The following is an 18,067-nucleotide window of genomic DNA, read 5'->3' on the forward strand; positions in this document are numbered from 1 at the left end:
GCCTCTGCTCACTCAAGCCGGCCTCCGCATACTCTCCGGCCGTTCCTCACTTTATCCCCCGTCTTCCGCTCACTCAAGGCCGCGGTGTGTGACGCTGTGTTTCGTTGTGAAAGCGAAACTACTTTGTTTGGCCTTCCAAAAGAGGACACGACTAGAAATCAGTGGTTAAGTTGTATTTACAACACTGTTCCAGAACAGTTTAACCCAAATATTCAGATGTGTGCAGCGCATTTTATGATGGACTGTTTCCTGATCCTGGTAGAGTAACCTACAATGCCGGCTGTTCTGACTCACAGACTGTAAGTAAGTTTTTTATATTTAAAGAATTTGCCACTGATGATTCAAACGCGAGTTTTGGGCAGTGTAGAGTAGCACTTGTTGTTTGTCATTTCTCCGATCACAAATGCAGACATGGTTTTATGTTACGCTCCGGCCGGACACGGCATCACAGTATGGTAAGGAGCGTAACATTTCCGTCACACGCTTGAGGTATTCGGCCAATCACAACGCACTGGATATCTGGCCAATCAGAGCACACCTCGCTTTTCAGACCGATGAGCTTTGTAAAAATCGACGTGTTTCAGAAAGGCGGGGCATAGAGGAGAAACAATAATGTACAGTATGTGGAAAATAATGTGTTTTTTAAACCTTAAACCGCATAAACACATTTCATTACACCAAATACACAAAATAATGTTCTTTTTAGCAGCATCATATGACCCCTTTAATTAGTTATCAACATTTAGAATTTTCAGTTTTTGTTTTTTCATCTAATATTATAACACCTTGTCCTAACCAGATGCGATTCGGTAAGATTCCAGCGACAAGCAATTCATTTGTCCACACCAGACACGGCAACAATATCAATAAAAAAAATCACAGCCAATCAGAAGAGTGTATGGGAGGGCTCTCTTCACAAGCAGACTGAACTCACAACAAAGTGGACTAGCACATAATCTAATAGATAAATATTAAACCATTTTAAAATTATTAAAAATACATACTAAGTGACTGATACAATCTTTGTCATGGAAAACACTTTTTGGTTCACAGTTTTAATGTTTATGTTTCCTTTGAGTTAAATTATCCATTGTTGCTTGCAGTATGGCTATAAAGGTCACGCAAACTAACATTTGACCATTTTAACATTAAATAAGCACATAATCAGAACCTGAGATTATGGCTGTCATAGTTTGTGTGTTGTTGTTGTTCCTGGCGTGATGTTACAGAAATAGAAATCATTTCTAAAATAGAATCAGAAGTCGTTCGTCACATATTGCCATCGTGGCTAGTTAGGACAAAAACTCTGATTAACAAGGAAAGAATACCTTTTACCGCTACATCTGGTTAGGATGCAGTGTAATATTATTTCGATTTTATTAGTTTTCAACTTTAATTCAAATAATGCAGTTTTTAATGGTTTTAATTTTGATTAACAATATCAGCACTGCAACTATAATTACAATTCAGTCATGAGTTGTTTTTCACCGATAATTTCCACCTCCACTGCAGCTCTCAAATCAAATATGGCGCAAGCCATTTTGGTTTTATGAGACACCTGGTTATGAGACACTGGAGAACCAATAATGTTTGATGTTACTGATGTCCAACCTGGAACATAGATGCCAAATTTGATTTGAGAGCTGCAGAGGAGGAAACATCATTCTGTTCTTCACTTCAGATGGCTAAAAATATAGTGCTGAAGTTATACAGGCCATTTCTGTGGTGCCTTCTGTCAGTTTGCGGTCACTATGAATTATCATCAAATAACAGCATACAGGACTGGACCAACACGAAGATATGCAAATAATGAGAGATTTTTCATATTTAGGTGGCTATACCTTCAAGAAATGCAACCAAACCGTTTTAAATCTATGTTTATTAACTCTGTCTCGTACGATTGGAAAGCTAGATAAAGAAACTGATTTGAAACTCACTCAAGGCTGTAATCACGTCACTATCACAGGATAGTGGTTATTTACCTGCAATGTTCAATTTAACCGTGTGCTGTGGCTGGTGCAATTTAGAGGGAGTTCACAGCTAAGACCAAACTGATCTGAAAGGTTCATTTGATAGTGTCAAGTTAAGAGATGAGGCTTCCCAATCCACACGGCTATTCACTACATCCCCAGTCCTCTTTAATGATACAGCGATAAGACATTAAGTGAATTTAGAAATTGGAAACATTCTTAGAAGGATACTCATATCTTTTAGGCTTTAAGCCATTTCATTTTTTTCAATAATACAATCATTTTAAAATATACTGCACAATTAAGCAAACATGCTGTGCAGTTTAAACAGTTTAAGATTTCAACAAGATTCCGAACTGTTCAAAAGTTTGGGGTTAGCAAGAAGTCTCTTCTGCTCACCAAGACTGCATTTATTTGATCAAAAATACAGTAAAAAGAGTAAAATTGTGAAATATTTTTACAATTTCAAATAACTGTTTTTGTTTGAATACATTGTAAAATGCTATTTATTTTTGTGGCGCAAAGCTGAATTTTCAGCATCATTACTCCAAGCTTCAATGTCACGTGATCTTTCAGAAATCATTTTAATATGCTGATTTGCTGCTCAAGAAGCATTTCTGATTATGTAACCTGCCGATTAATTAATTGAATGCATCCTTGCTGAATAAAGGTAACAATTTCTTTAAAAAGGTTAACATAATGTAATGTACTAACATGGTAGCACAGTCTTTTACATTAAAAGAGACATGCAAATTGTTTTATAATTGTATATAATTTATTAACTACAATATTTGTTCGATTTTGAATGTTACCTTTTACATTTTTGCTGATTAATAATGGATTTCTTTTTTATTTTATTACTTATTTTTTGCTGAAAATTCTATAATATACAGTGGGTACGGAAAGTATTCAGACCCCCTTAAATTTTTCACTCTTTGTTATATTGCAGCCATTTGCTAAAATCATGTAAGTAAATTTTTTTTCCTCATTAATGTACACACAGCACCCCATACTGACAGAAAAACACAGAATCGTTGACATTTTTGCAGATTTATTAAAAAAGAAAAACTGAAATATCACATGGTCCTAAGTATTCAGACCCTTTGCTCAGTATTTAGTAGAAGCACCCCTTTGATCTAATACAGCCATGAGTCTTTTTGGGAAAGATGCAACAAGTTTTTCACACCTGGATTTGGGGATCCTCTGCCATTCCTCCTTGCAGATCCTCTCCAGTTCTGTCAGGTTGGATGGTAAACGTTGGTGGACAGCCATTTTTAGGTCTCTCCAGAGATGCTCAATTGGGTTTAAGTCAGGGCTCTGGCTGGGCCATTCAAGAAGTGTTTAATGAACTGTATGTCATTTTCTCAAAGGGCACACAGAAATAAACAAACCCTGAGAAATACAGACAGCAGTAAACACTGCTGTGACAACATGCCCCAGTCTCCCTTACAAGTGTGTGAACACATCGTATAATGTATTACTGACAGAATTAGATTACATATTGTCCTCTCACCTTATACTGTACAAAACATTCCCGTTTTTAGAGATCCTCAAAAGCTTGTTGTCAGTAGTAACCTCGTGGAAATTGGCTCCCTTTTCATTGGCAAAGAACAGATCGGGTTTCCAAATGGAGTCCAACATGGAGGGATCAAGGTCAAGGGAGTCATCGGGATACTCGCTGTAGGCCAGCCGAGGGTCGTTCCACTGCTGTCTCAGGAAAATGTTCACTCTGTAATCCTGTTGGGCGCACAAAGACAGCCATGTCAACAGATCAGAGGTGAGGAAGCGAGACCAGCACATTTGATCAGCTTTTTTTTTTTTTTGCTAGTATGTCTAATCTTAGTCCAGGTAAATTTGGTGTTGTCTCAGTATATATTTTGCCTGAGATAATTGCTATCCATGCAGCCAGACTGGTGAGATGGCCAGTGCGTAAAAGCAGACAACGTAAAGCAGTGGCATTTGGCCCCAACACACTGCCATAATGGTCAATTCTTCTCCAAAACAGGCATGCGGTTATTTCATTTTAGGGAGACCATTAAACTGTCTGGGCACTAATGCACCTTGGGATGATTGGCAAGGCACAGAATATAGTGGATGACCTTTGCAAAGGCAATCAGCTTCAACATGCAAGGACATTTCAGGGCAATTATCCTAATGTAAGGTGACCGGTTCATCCCAAGAAATGCGAAATATTTTGATGGAGGAGAATCATCTGTCTCAGGTTATTAGATTTGCCTCTCGGAGAGCGCAGCCACCATAGCACAGGAAAAGAACAAGTCCCATCGATTTTACTTTGTCAATATTTCTCCTTTATGAAAAACAGCCCACGGATGCAAAATGAACCCTGTAAAAACAACAGAGCGATACTTCATTACCGCAAGCATTATCTCAGGTGTTATGTAAACACGTCTGTTCTCCTCAGCAAATGCAAATTACACACATTTAACGTCACGAATATACAGTATGTATATAGCAAAATTAGTAAAACCTTTTGCTCTTGTCTACTGCGATTATCCGACATCCGTTACTACAGCCGAACAGGACGCCCGCAGTCAAACGCACAGCTAGTTTCCTACAGAATGATTTTGCGAACAAGCGAGGAGTGGGCGCACATTCATCAGCTTTTTTTCTGATTTGATTTCTCTAGGCTAAGGAGAGTGATTTATGGCAACAACCCACTCATAATGCCATTCAAGCCCAAGGCCAGATCCTATCCTGACGGTGACATATTAGAAAAAGTTTGCACGACTCTCGCGCGCCCAACTCTGCTAACAAATGACGGACGTTGAAATTTACACATTCGTGCTTCCTCAAGAAAATGAAAGAGCCGGTGAGCTAATTAAATATCCACTCGCCTCTCCCGTGGGCCCCGTGCCTTACAAAAAGGGTAAACAATTAGGACAGTGAAAGGCCGGGGGGAATGCCCGTCTCAGTAGTGGCCGGAGTCGCTCAGATCATTGCTGGATGAAACATTGTTCTCGGCTGCCCTATAAGTGCTAAAGATTTATCGATACGGCTGGCGTTACCTGCTCCTGCCCCGCCACCTCGCCGCCGCTTGCTCAGTGTGAACACGAGCATGAGGAACTCGGATCAATTCCGCTGCTTATGGAGGAAAGAAAGAGTGGAAAGTGCTGCATTTGTTCTGCTTGAGGGGCTTCTGCAAGCCTCTGAAGTTTTGGAGCTGCTCAGCTGGTGCCAAACAGGAAATCTTGGCATTATTTATTTTTGTGCTCATAAAGGCTCGAGAAAAAGTATGACCTTCACCAGATCAATGTTAAAAAAAAAAAAAAAAACATCTAGAAATGCATGGACATTGAAAGCACTTTAAAAATAACATGGCCCAGGGGGTACTTATGGGCATGTAATCAATATATAATCAATGGGTTCACATTTTCACCATTTTTCCCCAAGAATGATATTTTTATTAGCCTCCACACCATCAGATGATAATGGTCTGTTTATTATAAGCTTGTACTGCAGTTCTGTCGTCTGCCGCTTTAAATGCTCGCGCTCTTTCAATCAATCAATCAATCAATCAAAAAGGTTCATCAGTTTAAAAAAAAAAAAAAATTTTGAAAGTGATTTCAACAATATCGCTCCTCTGCGTCATTATCATTTCAGTTACCCTAGTAAAAAAAAAAACCTATGCCATCATTTATTTAAAATACAATTAATTCATACTAAGCATACTTGAAATCCATTAATACATTTATTAACATATCACTTAAGACTTACTGATATAAAATTATAATGACATTTTATTTGGAGTGTTTCTTTATTGCACAATGCACATTTCTTAATATTATGCCTAAAATGTGTGCTATTGATGAGGATTGTATGATCTTTGAAAAAATATCAGATTTTAAATGCAAGATATTTAAAGTGTACCTGAAGTATACTTGCAATAGTTCCACTTTAGCACAATCAAATATACTTGGTTCATCAGTTTAAAAAAAAAAAAAAAAATTTTGAAAGTGATTTCAACAATATCGCTCCTCTGCGTCATTATCATTTCAGTTACCCTAGTAAAAAAAAAAACCTATGCCATCATTTATTTAAAATACAATTAATTCATACTAAGCATACTTGAAATCCATTAATACATTTATTAACATATCACTTAAGACTTACTGATATAAAATTATAATGACATTTTATTTGGAGTGTTTCTTTATTGCACAATGCACATTTCTTAATATTATGCCTAAAATGTGTGCTATTGATGAGGATTGTATGATCTTTGAAAAAATATCAGATTTTAAATGCAAGATATTTAAAGTGTACCTGAAGTATACTTGCAATAGTTCCACTTTAGCACAATCAAATATACTTAAGTATGCCTTTAGTTGGACCTCAGCACTACTTTTGCACAATTTAAGTGCATTAAGCACAAAATTAGTTGTTCCAATTCAGCAGACTTTAAGTATACCTGTTTAGTATAGCAAAAGTACAACTGCAGAGGATTTGTATTAAGCGCATAAATATGTAAATGTATTTGTAGTATACTTAGCATGAAATGTATGTCAAATGTATTTTAGTATATTTCTTTTTCACTAGAGAAGTCATGGGAAGGCATTGATAATTCAATTAAAATCTGGATTTAAAATATTAAAACCTTGAAAAAACAGAACAGATGAAAAAAATGTTATAAAAAAAAATAAAGCGTATTTAAATTTGTTAATTTTTCAGTTCAACTTCTCAATCACATCAACTTAATAATTTGTATTGAAAAAAAGATGTATTACAATTAGAAAAATGCACAATAGAAGAATATTTCTCATAAATTTGGAGCCCAATTATATTTCTTTCACAAAGAAAGTATAGGGTTACATATCATGTGCATCACTTTAATCCATATACTCACCATTGTTGTTTCAGCAATGGATCCAAAACTGTTAATAAAAATGTTGCATGTTACGTTCACAGGTGGACCTGTGGAAAAAGAAAAAAAGAAAAAACAACAAATAAGTTAACGGCTACTGACAAAATTAAGCAAGTTATCCTCTAAATTTTAAACTTACCAAAATTCTTTATTAAGAAACAACTACCAATACTAACCAAAACTTACCTGCTTACTGCTAAATAAGCACATTGTCATTAACAAAGCATGTAAATCAGATTTTTAAGATATGCATCATCTTACAAAACAAAGATATTGTTAAAATATGGAGTAAAATTATTAATACAGGATGTTGAGGTGAGTCTTCTGTAAAGACAAGGACCAGTAGTTTTATTATCAGGACAGAACAAACCCTCAAAGGCAAGCCATTGTTCCTCCCATTTCTGTTTTAGAAATATTATATGTAAATCTCTTATGCTTGTGCACAAATGAAAACCTGCAGTCATAGAGATGTTGAACAGAAACCATACTTCTGCTGTTAAAAGAACCAAGCGATCCATCACATATGGCTCTGTAAACACAGAAAGGGGGATATTCTGAGTGCCACGGCGCTCATGGCCTCGTAAAGACCCTGTCAGGCTTCTCCAGACATCTGATTTCGTTAGATACAGAGCTGCAGAACAGCATGGAGAAACCCTGAACCCCATTTCTCTGCCTGCTGACGAGCCACACGCAGCATCCTAAGGTGCTGAATGAGTAGATTACTGCAAAGAAACATATTGCAATCTGCAAAGTCTGGCAATTCTATAAAGGCTGCAATTTCTTCCTGAAGTGTAATCCACAAGAAAACTATTACCTGGAAATAAATCCACCTTACAAGTATGATTTGACCAAATTTTACAGTGTATAGCATTGTGCCATAAGAAATGTTTTAATTGAGGAATAGTCCTTAGTCAGGGTAGTGGCATATTTACTTTTTGACAAGAATGAAAATGAGGCTGTGAGGGGTGGAAGTACAGTGCGTTCAATGGATTGTATGGTTGTTTATAGATTGTTGTTGATGAAACGTCCTTCTGAAAAAAAAAAAAACTTCATAAAACAGTTTAGAAAGTTGTGAGTGAGCAAATTACATGAACTAAGATAGAGCGTGAAATTGTGAAGACTGTAATCCAACCCTTCACAGCATCGTTTTCATCCGAGTTAAGGGGATAGTTCACCCAAAAATGAAAATTTGATGTTTATCTGCTTACCCCCAGGGCATCCAAGATGTAGGTGACTTTGTTTCTTCGGTAGAACACAGACGAAGATTTTTAACTCAAACCGTTGCAGTCTGTCAGTCATATAATGGAAGTGGATGGGAATCACAGCTTTGAGAGTCATAAAACATACACAAACAAAGCCAAATTAAACCCTGCGGCTCGTGACGATACATTGATGTGTAAAGACAGGAAACGATCGGTCTGTGCAAGAAACTGAACAGTATTTATATCGTTTTTTTTACCTCTGATTTTCACCGCAATGTACGAACTGTCCTGAGCACGTTCTCAACAGCCGGCGCGTGACGGCGTCTTCTTCTTCTTCTTGCTTTACTTATAAGTGCATTACCGCCACCTATCTCTCAAGTGGACCATTGACACTCCTAATTGAGATTGTAGATAAGAGTGTCAATGGTCCATTTGAGAGATAGGTGGTGGTAATGCACTTTTAAGTCTGCGATCTGCCGTAAAGCAAGAAAAAGAAGACGACGCGTCACGCACCGGCTGTTGAGAACGCGCTCAGGTGATGTTTTCGCAGCTTCGTAAAATTACGGTTGAATCCCTGATGTCACATGGATAATTTTACCGATCTCCTTGCTACGTTTCTGGACCTGGGAACATGTCAGTTGTGTTGCTGTCAATGGAGGGTCAGAGAGCTCTCGGATTTAATCAAAAATATCTTAATCTGTGTCCTGAAGATGAATGTAGGTCTTACAGGTTTGGAAAGACATGAGGGTAAGTAATTAATGACATAATTTTCATTTTTGGGTGAACTAACCCTTTAAAATAAAGATTTTAAAAGGCTTTCAGTTTTTCCCAAAGAATGTTTCAGTAACCAGTTCTTAAAAGAGCCCTTTTCTACTATAAAGAACCTGGAAAGGTTCTATGGATGTTAAAGATTCTTCACAGAACCGTAGATTCCAAAAAAGAACCTTTATTTTAAAGAGAGCGCCGACTGAACCAGCCTTTGCAGGCAACTAACTAGGTTTGGAACTGGCTCAAATTGTAGCACATTATCGTGAAGTTCCTGTTTGAGCCTCTATACAGTGTCAAGCCCCATAGTTTCTTGCTCTTGGCTTATTTCTTCCACTGGGTATTACACCGGCTGTAATCATTTTTCTGTTCGTGGCTTTCCTTGCCGTATGTGACGCAGCGCAGAGGAAATCTAATGTCCTCAACCCCACTGCAGTTCATTTGTGAGCCCAGCCTCCAATAAGGAGAGAAGAGAGAGAAAGACAGAGCTCATTAACTGTCAGGAAAGGGTGAGTCATCGCCAAGAATGATTTGCTTTGCCATGTTTTTGCCAAACGATCTGCGCCCTGCTCTCTTAAGAGCCGCTCACTGCAGAAGGAAGCAACCACCAGAGAAGGGACGTTCGGGTTATTTATACATTTTTTTACTCCGCTGTCTTTCCCAGCGAATCAGACCTTAATTTCTGAGCAGTGCCTCCACCCTCATCTCGTAAAGGTGACGGTAGTTTAGAAGCCTCATACGTTTCACTGCGCTTCTCTTTATTACACAGACACAAACAGGACGCGTGAGTCGCAAAGATCAGCCACAATTACTTCTTCATAAACCAACAACCACAACTCATTTTTACAGTTACCGGTTTATAGTCATTCATTAACAAGGTTCATGTCTGAACTGATCAATAGCAGAGTCCATCTCTTTACCTAGCAGCGACTGGAGAACAATAAAGCCATTAGTCTGTTTTACGCCGGTCAGCTGGTGGGAAAATGGCATATGAGATGTTGTACCCAGAGGACACTCTCAATGCGGGAGCAAAAAAATTCTATTGCTCTGTTTTAAAAAAGGTTATAAAAAATGTCAATAATTATCGATACCGGACGATATGAAACATATATCGTTGATATATTTTTTAGCTATATCGCCCAGCCCTAATACTGCAAAAAAGAGAATATAATATAGAATAGCAAAAAAAGAATGCTATACTAGACTACAATTAAACAAACAACAATATGGTGTAGAATATTACAAAAACAAAATGCTACTTTAGAATACTACAAAAAACAGAACATAATATAGAATAATACTACAAAAACATAATTAGTACAGAATATTACAGAAAAACAGAACACTATAATACACTACCATTAAAAGCAGAATTATAGTACAGAATAGTAAAAAAATAATACTAAAAACAGAATATGGTATAGAATAGTTCACACAAAAAAAAACAGAATGCTATACTAGACTACTACTAAAAGAGAATATAGTATAAAATAGAACAAAAAAGAAAATACTATTTTAGAATTCTACAATAACAATACAAAAAACAAAAACAATATAATATAGAGTAGTAAAAAATACTCTACTAGATTACTATATTCAAAAACAAACAAAATATTCCATGCATTGGAAAAAAAAGCAATTTAGCCCAACAGGCCCTGAAATGTGCTAGCAAAGCACTGCGACAAAACATTAAATGAACAAAACAACAATTAATAGCCTGGCAAATGAATATACAGAGCAGCTATATGGATCCCAGCCTGAAACATCATTCTATATTCCATATATTCCGTGTTTTCTACTTAAAACAACCCATTCCAACAAAACCAAATCCAGATTGAGCAGGAGTCACAGCCATCCATCACTCCAGGTTCGGTTCAGCTAGAGGCGACCCTAACCATTAAGGGGATTGTATTAAAATTCATAAGAGCCGGACAGTGGCGGCTCAGACGGGAAGAGATGCCCGTGCAGTGACAGCTAGTTTCAGAGAGAGTGTCTGAGTTAGCATTGTCACATGCCTATAAGTAATGACACACTGCTAAATTACCAGGATCTCTTCCTGCCCCTGAGGCTAGCATCACTGATAGGGGAAACATGACAGCCTTGGAGGAGGGAGGCTGGAGAGAGACATAAATCAATAGGAGGGCTGAGGCTCCGAGTCCAGAATGGAGAATGAGTCGACTACAGTTTGATTACACTGGATTACCTGGTAGCTGCAGCCGCAGAAGTCATGAGATAAAATGGTCAATATCGCAGCAAAATTGATTCACACTGAGGTTAACTGATGGTTTTAACGATATGAGAGACTGTGTCAATTGTTTCATTATGCAGAGCAGCTATGCGTATGAAATAATAAGATTAGAGATAAGAAGAAAATTAGATTAATGCGACGAGTTTCTATTAAATTGCCCAAAATCTCGGCTGGGCTAGCGATGGCACTGAACTTCTTCACCATCCAATTCAGATTTCATTGGTCAATACATTGAAATGCTGTTGGGGTTATTTAAATATTTTAGATATTCAGATATTTAGTAATCTGTCTGTGTAGATTCATAACTAAATCATCATGTAGTACTCCCACTACAGTCCTACCAGTGTTGAGAATAACTAGCCAGAAGTAGCGACAATACTAACTTAAGCACATTTTTCAATATTTAACATTTCATTTTTAAAACAGTGTCATTTTCCATTAACAAGCACTTCTTCAAACTGTGTAGCTGACAAAATGCTACATATGTCTGTTTTTATGAACAAACAGAGGTAATAATCAGACATGCGCTGCTAGAAATATCTTTCGCTTTCAAATAAAGTTCAATCTATTTTACTATACTATTTTTTTAATAATAAGTTATTAGCTAAAAATAGCTTCTCTAACAGAGTCATGCATGGTTATTATGGGAAAAAAAACTGAGCAAAGTAAAAACTAAACTGTATGGAAACTAAATGTTGCAAAGTCATATTTCCTTGTGACTTCACATTCAGCTATATATTGGCTGTGTAAATGACTTCGAAATAAAATGTGTGCAAGAAAAACAAACCCAAACAGAACCATTGCATCCCAACAAATTAAAAATCATATTCAAAGACGTTTACAACCGGATGCTTCAAGCAGCAACCTTTACATGATCATGCCGAATTATGTTTAAGGTATACACAAAAGAACATGACTAATAATAACTAACATTATGAACATGGCTCTTAATGCACTGTTAATATATGCATACAATACACATTAAACACACTGCAGACATTTTACAGCACACCAATAGCTAGAAGTAATCTCAGCTGGGATGAACGATGCTTAACCATTGTGTGATAAATGCAATATAATACTGTAATAATATGATTTGTGGATACTCCTCCTAAGATCATTCATGAGAACACAGGAGCCGTGACAAACATCCAGAAGACTTCACATAAAGGGAGTGATCCGTGTATATAATGCCTTTAATAAAGATAAATAACAGGGCTGTAATAAGAATCCAGCAGCAGCGTGCGGCCCATAGGACTAAAACTGCATCTCTGCAGTCTCAATACTCACATAAACAACATTACATGCAGTAAGGGAACGACTGCACATCAGAATCAAATATGATATTATTTAAATGCAATATCTGAAAGCATGGCTTGTTATCTAAAGCAACAAAATTGTATAAGATTAGACGTGTCAACAGTTTTTTTGTTCAGTCAGGTGTAGAAATTCATTTGCTCTCTCAATTTAATTATAATTTAAGCCAAGATCAGAGGAAAAATCAATGGTGCACAGATAAAAAGCATGCCCGGCTACACAAAGGGATACACTGGCACTAAATAGTGGCAGTCAACAAGCTCCAAAGCTAAACCAACAACTGGAGGCTACATCCGGAATTAAATAAATACTCATTTCCACAGCGAAAGCAAAAAGAAGCTAATTAATAATTAAATGCATGCTATTTTGCAATTGTCCCGCCTCAAGCCCAATTACTCTGATCCTCCCACCGGTAAATAAAGGTCAAGCAATGATATCCAATTATACCACAAAGTAAACTAAAACCACTATGCCCATATAAATATTTGCCGTTATCAGTTAGCATGCCATTTATAAAAAGAACAGATGCATGACTGATGTCATTTGCATTAGTTAGGTTACTCTCAGTTCTTAACAAAACACACAGACATCTTTAACTCATATCATTTAGCCGTTTCTCAGATGAGAAATCGCCCGGATTGCATGAATCAATATGCTTGTATAATCCCGGATAAATAAAAAGAAAGTACCTTTCTTGTGAGTACCATCAGATTTGGAGCCTTGTGGGTCTAATGAAAAAAAGATCAGGATTAATAACATGATATTCTAACAGCAAGATGTTTAGCTTTTTTTTTTCTCTTTGCGGAACCAACAACAGAAAAAAAAACATAAGCAGCATGGCTCACTTATTCTACTTCACACTAGGGATGCGCCGATCCGATATTCATATCGGGTATCGGCTCCGATAGTGCCATTTTTCTCGGATCAGGTAGAACATCCCTACTTTACACTTGCCAACACTTTGTGCGTTGAAGTGTGTGGCAGGGAATATTGGGTGCTAAGGGCATACTAAGGGCAAGAGCAGGTAAGGAGGGATGCACTTATTCGTCCAAAACTTCAGAGCTGGCAGGTCAAGAAGCAAAGCACTGAAATGAAAGAAAGGATGGGGGTTGCAATGCATATCTGGTCACGGGAGGCAAAATGCACTAATAGATGCAATACACTAGAGAGAGGGAAAATGCAAAGACTACATGTCAAACTGGCTTCACTTTGAGTTTTGCACAAACTGTAAAAACATCTTTTTTTTGTTGTAATTTTGTAGATCGAATTGATTTGCCTGGCATTGAGTTGCAGGATTGTGCAATACAAAAGGAATGGGAACTTACTTTGGGAACCACAAAACAGCTCCCGCTTTTACAAAGAGAACCAATTTGGGGCATTTTCCCTAATGTTCAATCTAGAAAACATACGGCAGGTCACAGTGCACTATATTCCAGTCAGTTTTCTCTTGTGATGTTCATCAGAACCATACAGAAGCTACAACAACAGTGCATCTCTTGTGCAGTTCTGTATGGTAATCACAAGGATAAAGATGCTCCTACCATGCACATGTGTGACCACAGATATCGTGTACAGTAATGAGCCACAGCGAATGCAGTACAGTCTATTCTGATGAGGCAACAGCACTGCGGGTGGTCGTCATTTGTGCGTTACCCTAAACAGAAATCACTCATCCAATGGATCCTAATTAACATACACACATGAGAGTAGATGAGTGATTTAGGGACTTCAAAATCAGGCTGTTCTTCTTCAGCCCAACTGCATGTTCACCAATAACGCAGACGCCGGCATAATCCAGGACTTTCCAAGAGACTTATCCTTTGTGAAAAAAGCTACGTTAACCATTCAATTCCCAGTCCCCATGACCCGGCATTGATTATCCCATCTAAAGCTCTTAGATAAATGACATTAGCGGCAAATATTTTAGAGGAGCCCACTTCTGTCGGTGCATTTACATCACCAATCATACAGAGCTAATATTGAGAGTGGTCAGAGAAGAAAAAGGCATATTAAATGGCTTAAAAAAAACACATTTTATATTTTTTATTGAAATCCAATCTGGGGTGCGTTTCCCAAAAGCATCGTTAGCCAACTATGGTCGCAAGTTCCGTCGTTACCAACATAGTTCAACGATTCGGTGTTTCCCGAAACCATAGTTCAAACGAACATTCGCAAACCGCGTCGCAAACTTACGTGGTAGGAACTACAGCTCTCCACCTATCTATATCTTCAATTCAATTTAAATATATATACATTTTAATCTATATATTAGCGCGTCCTCAATAAGCGCCGTTTTTGAAGAGTGCGCACGTGTATAAATGCCTAAGGGAAACCCGGAGTATGACGTAAGAGGAAACCCGCGATGAATCTAACATCAAATAAAGCAAAATTACAGGGAACAAAACAGTAAATTAGTCATCAGGTGCCATGTTCAATACAGCAGCATCTCAGAGCTCTCAAATCAATTAATCAGCAGAAGTTATTACTCCACCACATGCATGTGACGTCATTAAAAATGGCCCTAAATTGTTGAACTATGTGGTTCAAATGACGGAGATGCGACCGTGTTCGGGAAACAGTCGTGACTGGCTAGTTAGTTTCCACAACAATGCATCGTACTATGGTGGTTAATCAGTGAGCTATGTCGTTGTACGGGAAACGCACCCCTGGAAATGAAACAAGTGCACTGATTACTAAATATTAACGATTATCTAAAGCCAATCTCAATTGAACCCTTTTGCACTGTAAAAACTGTATATAAAAAACGATTATTTGGAGTATGTTTTATAAGAAAATAGTATTTCAGTCTTCTATTCCCACTTTTAATTGAAAACCGATCTGGAAGTGAAACAATAAATCGATTAAGTGCACTGATAACTAAATATTAACAATTATCTAAAGCCAATCTCAATTGAATCCTGTAAAAATTGCATATAAAACAAAACTGATATTTGAGTATGTTTTATACCAATTTACTATTTCAGGCTTTAAAGCTCCACATTTAATTCACTGTGCAACTTGCTGTTTCTTTGAAATTATTTGTCAAATTTATAAGCAATTTCTGAGTGAAAATTGTTTCAAAGTAAATGCTTTTTTTTTTTCAGTGTGCAGACAGTGATAAATCGCTCTGGAGTTGCACCCTCGAGTTCAAATGCGAATAACAGAAGTTTTAAAATTAAATTTCCATGCATGATCGTCTCTGCGGCCCTGTGAGAATTGGAACAATTTGTAGGCGATGAGCTAAAACGTGTATGAAAAATTAAAATCACATCTAACCTTGCTCTGTCTCGGTGTCATTTGATTGTTCTGTTGCGATGTTTCTCGAGGCTCACATCGACGCACTGCCTTCTCTCTCTACCCATGAGATAAAAACGCAATTATCTAGCACGATCCTGTGACGCTTCATTACCCCCATGGTGGAAATACAGTTCATAGCATCTATGAAAGCTTACAAATCGTTTATAGCGGCCTCTTAAAGCAGATTGTGGCAGGAACATACATTCTGCTGCTCTCTCAAGACGGCAGATAAGTTATCCAGACATCGCATAAGAAACACTCTTGATCAGGATTTCAGTCATCTGTCATCATTTAAACCGAGTGAAAAGCATCAGTAGGTTCACCATTGCAGTTTGTATGTGAACGCTGCACCCCGACTCATTAGAGAATTCCCATTAATCCTATTAAAAGTCCCATTAAGCATGTGCTGATAGCACCGAATTAACATCAAGCTCCACCAGCTAATAAGGCTTCGCTTCTGCAATTTACATGAGTGAGGAGGAGATGCAAAGAGGTAACAGAGACATACAGGACATCCAAAAAGAAAATAAAAAAGCAATCAGTAAATATACGGCAGCAGATTGTATATTTACAAATGTACACTTGTCTTATCGAACCCATTCAGAAGCAAAGTGACACAGTAATCAGAAAGCATTACACTGATCATTACTATAATGCGTGGTGGCAGCTCATTGGAAACGGGGCGGGAGGAAGACGGTCGGTCTATGAGAAACCGTAAGCAGTGATGATTGTGCGATTTGGGCGGAATCTGTAGCACCTCGTGGCTGTCGGCCTCACTGTGACTGATGAGAAGGGACAAGGTTAACGTGGGTACAGGAGGCGCAGCTGCGCTCCAAATCATTCATCACTGGCAGCCGCAGATTACAGCTCAAGCTAGCGGCCTGTCTGTGGACGAACAGTACCGCTCCTCTCAGGTTCACACGTCCACAATTTGTTTAACGCAGCACTTTGATCTGTCAGCGAGCGCTACCAAATGGTCTGTTCGAGGGAAGATGATTTGAAAAACTTATGGTCAAAGCTAAAATGTGTAATATCTGTGGTACCAAATGGAATTTGAAAAAATAAATCCGTTTTCAAACAGGTTTCCCTCCAGTTCGCTATCAGTCAAACAGACAGACAGTCCAAACCACCGATTCACAGCCCTATGTTGAGCTGGTCAGGATGCATTTTATATGCATACAATATGGATATTTTAGGGGGAAATGCATATGAAACTGGTATAGGAGAAAGTATGGTAATACTTATCAGCAAGGTTAAATTGGTTAACATTAGTTAATGCATCAGGTATCATGAAATAACAATAGCAAACTTTAAAAAAAATATAATAACTGAAATATGCACTACCATTTAAAAGTTTGGTTTCAATAAGATTTATTATTATTATGTAAATTTTATTTATGTACTTTTTAATTAGTAGTTATAATAAAATTAATACTTCTATTCAGCAAGGGCATATTACATTTAGAAAAAGTGACAGTAAATCCATGTTACAAAATAAATATATCTCCTGACAATTTCCATCCAGTATTAAGAAGCACAACTGTTTTCGACATTGATAATCAGAAATGTTTCTTGAGCTGCAAATCAGCATATCAGAATGATTTCTGAAGGATCATGCGACACTGAAGACTGGAGTAATCATGCTGAAAATTCAGCTTTGCATGGAATAAATGACATTTTACAATATATTTAAATAGAAAACTTTTTTAATTATAATAATATTTCACAATATTAGAGTTTTTACTGTATTTCTGAGGCAGCCTTGGTGAGCATAAGAGAATTCTTTCAAAAACATAAAAAACAACTTTTACATGTTTTGTATGTGTAAATATACTGTACTAACAATCATTGTTAATTCATATTTATTCATAATCATGTTCATTTATACAACTTCTTAAACGTGTATACAGAAATCAACATAAACCTGGATTAATAAATCCTGTATTGTTCATTGTTAGCTCATGACTCATGGCTCATAACTAATGCATTAACTAATATTAATGAATTAAACCTTATTGTAAAGTGTTACCAAATGTAAAAATTACACACTTTAGCCTTAAAATACAATCTTGCATAATTCATTGACTGAAAAGATACACGTGAAAGATCTGAAAATATATCTCTCCCGGTTCTTGATGCATGGGGTGCCCCAAATATGCCTTTCCATTTCAAATGGTCCCAACTAAATCAGTTGGAAGGATTTCCCACAGTGAGCCCCAGTCACGATCAGTGTAAATTCTTTATGCCAGCACATTCGTTGCTTCAGGCAATTCTTATCTTTTTCACTCCCTTTTTTCACTGTATGACCACATTTGCAGGAGAGGCCGAGCAATCAGAGGAGGTGAACTCCTCCTCACCATGAGCTGTAAAAAATGTCTTCTCACAT

General features: G+C 37.3%; 1 protein-coding gene across 1 annotated transcript in view; it reads right to left on the reverse strand.

Moving 5' to 3' along the window:
* glra1 (glycine receptor, alpha 1) overlaps positions 1 to 18,067 on the reverse strand; it is a 60,533-nt gene that overhangs the window by 24,636 nt on the left and 17,830 nt on the right. Inside the window, exons 3-4 of the mRNA XM_016455460.1 lie at positions 6,835 to 6,902; positions 3,484 to 3,707 (exon numbers count right to left, since the gene is read on the reverse strand). Coding sequence (XP_016310946.1) covers positions 3,484 to 3,707; positions 6,835 to 6,902 — 292 coding nt within the window. The remainder of the gene's footprint in view (positions 1 to 3,483; positions 3,708 to 6,834; positions 6,903 to 18,067) is intronic.

The sequence above is a fragment of the Sinocyclocheilus anshuiensis genome, unplaced genomic scaffold, assembly GCF_001515605.1.
Source record: "Sinocyclocheilus anshuiensis isolate Anshui unplaced genomic scaffold, SAMN03320099.WGS_v1.1 scaffold235, whole genome shotgun sequence".
Lineage (NCBI taxonomy): Eukaryota > Metazoa > Chordata > Actinopteri > Cypriniformes > Cyprinidae > Sinocyclocheilus > Sinocyclocheilus anshuiensis.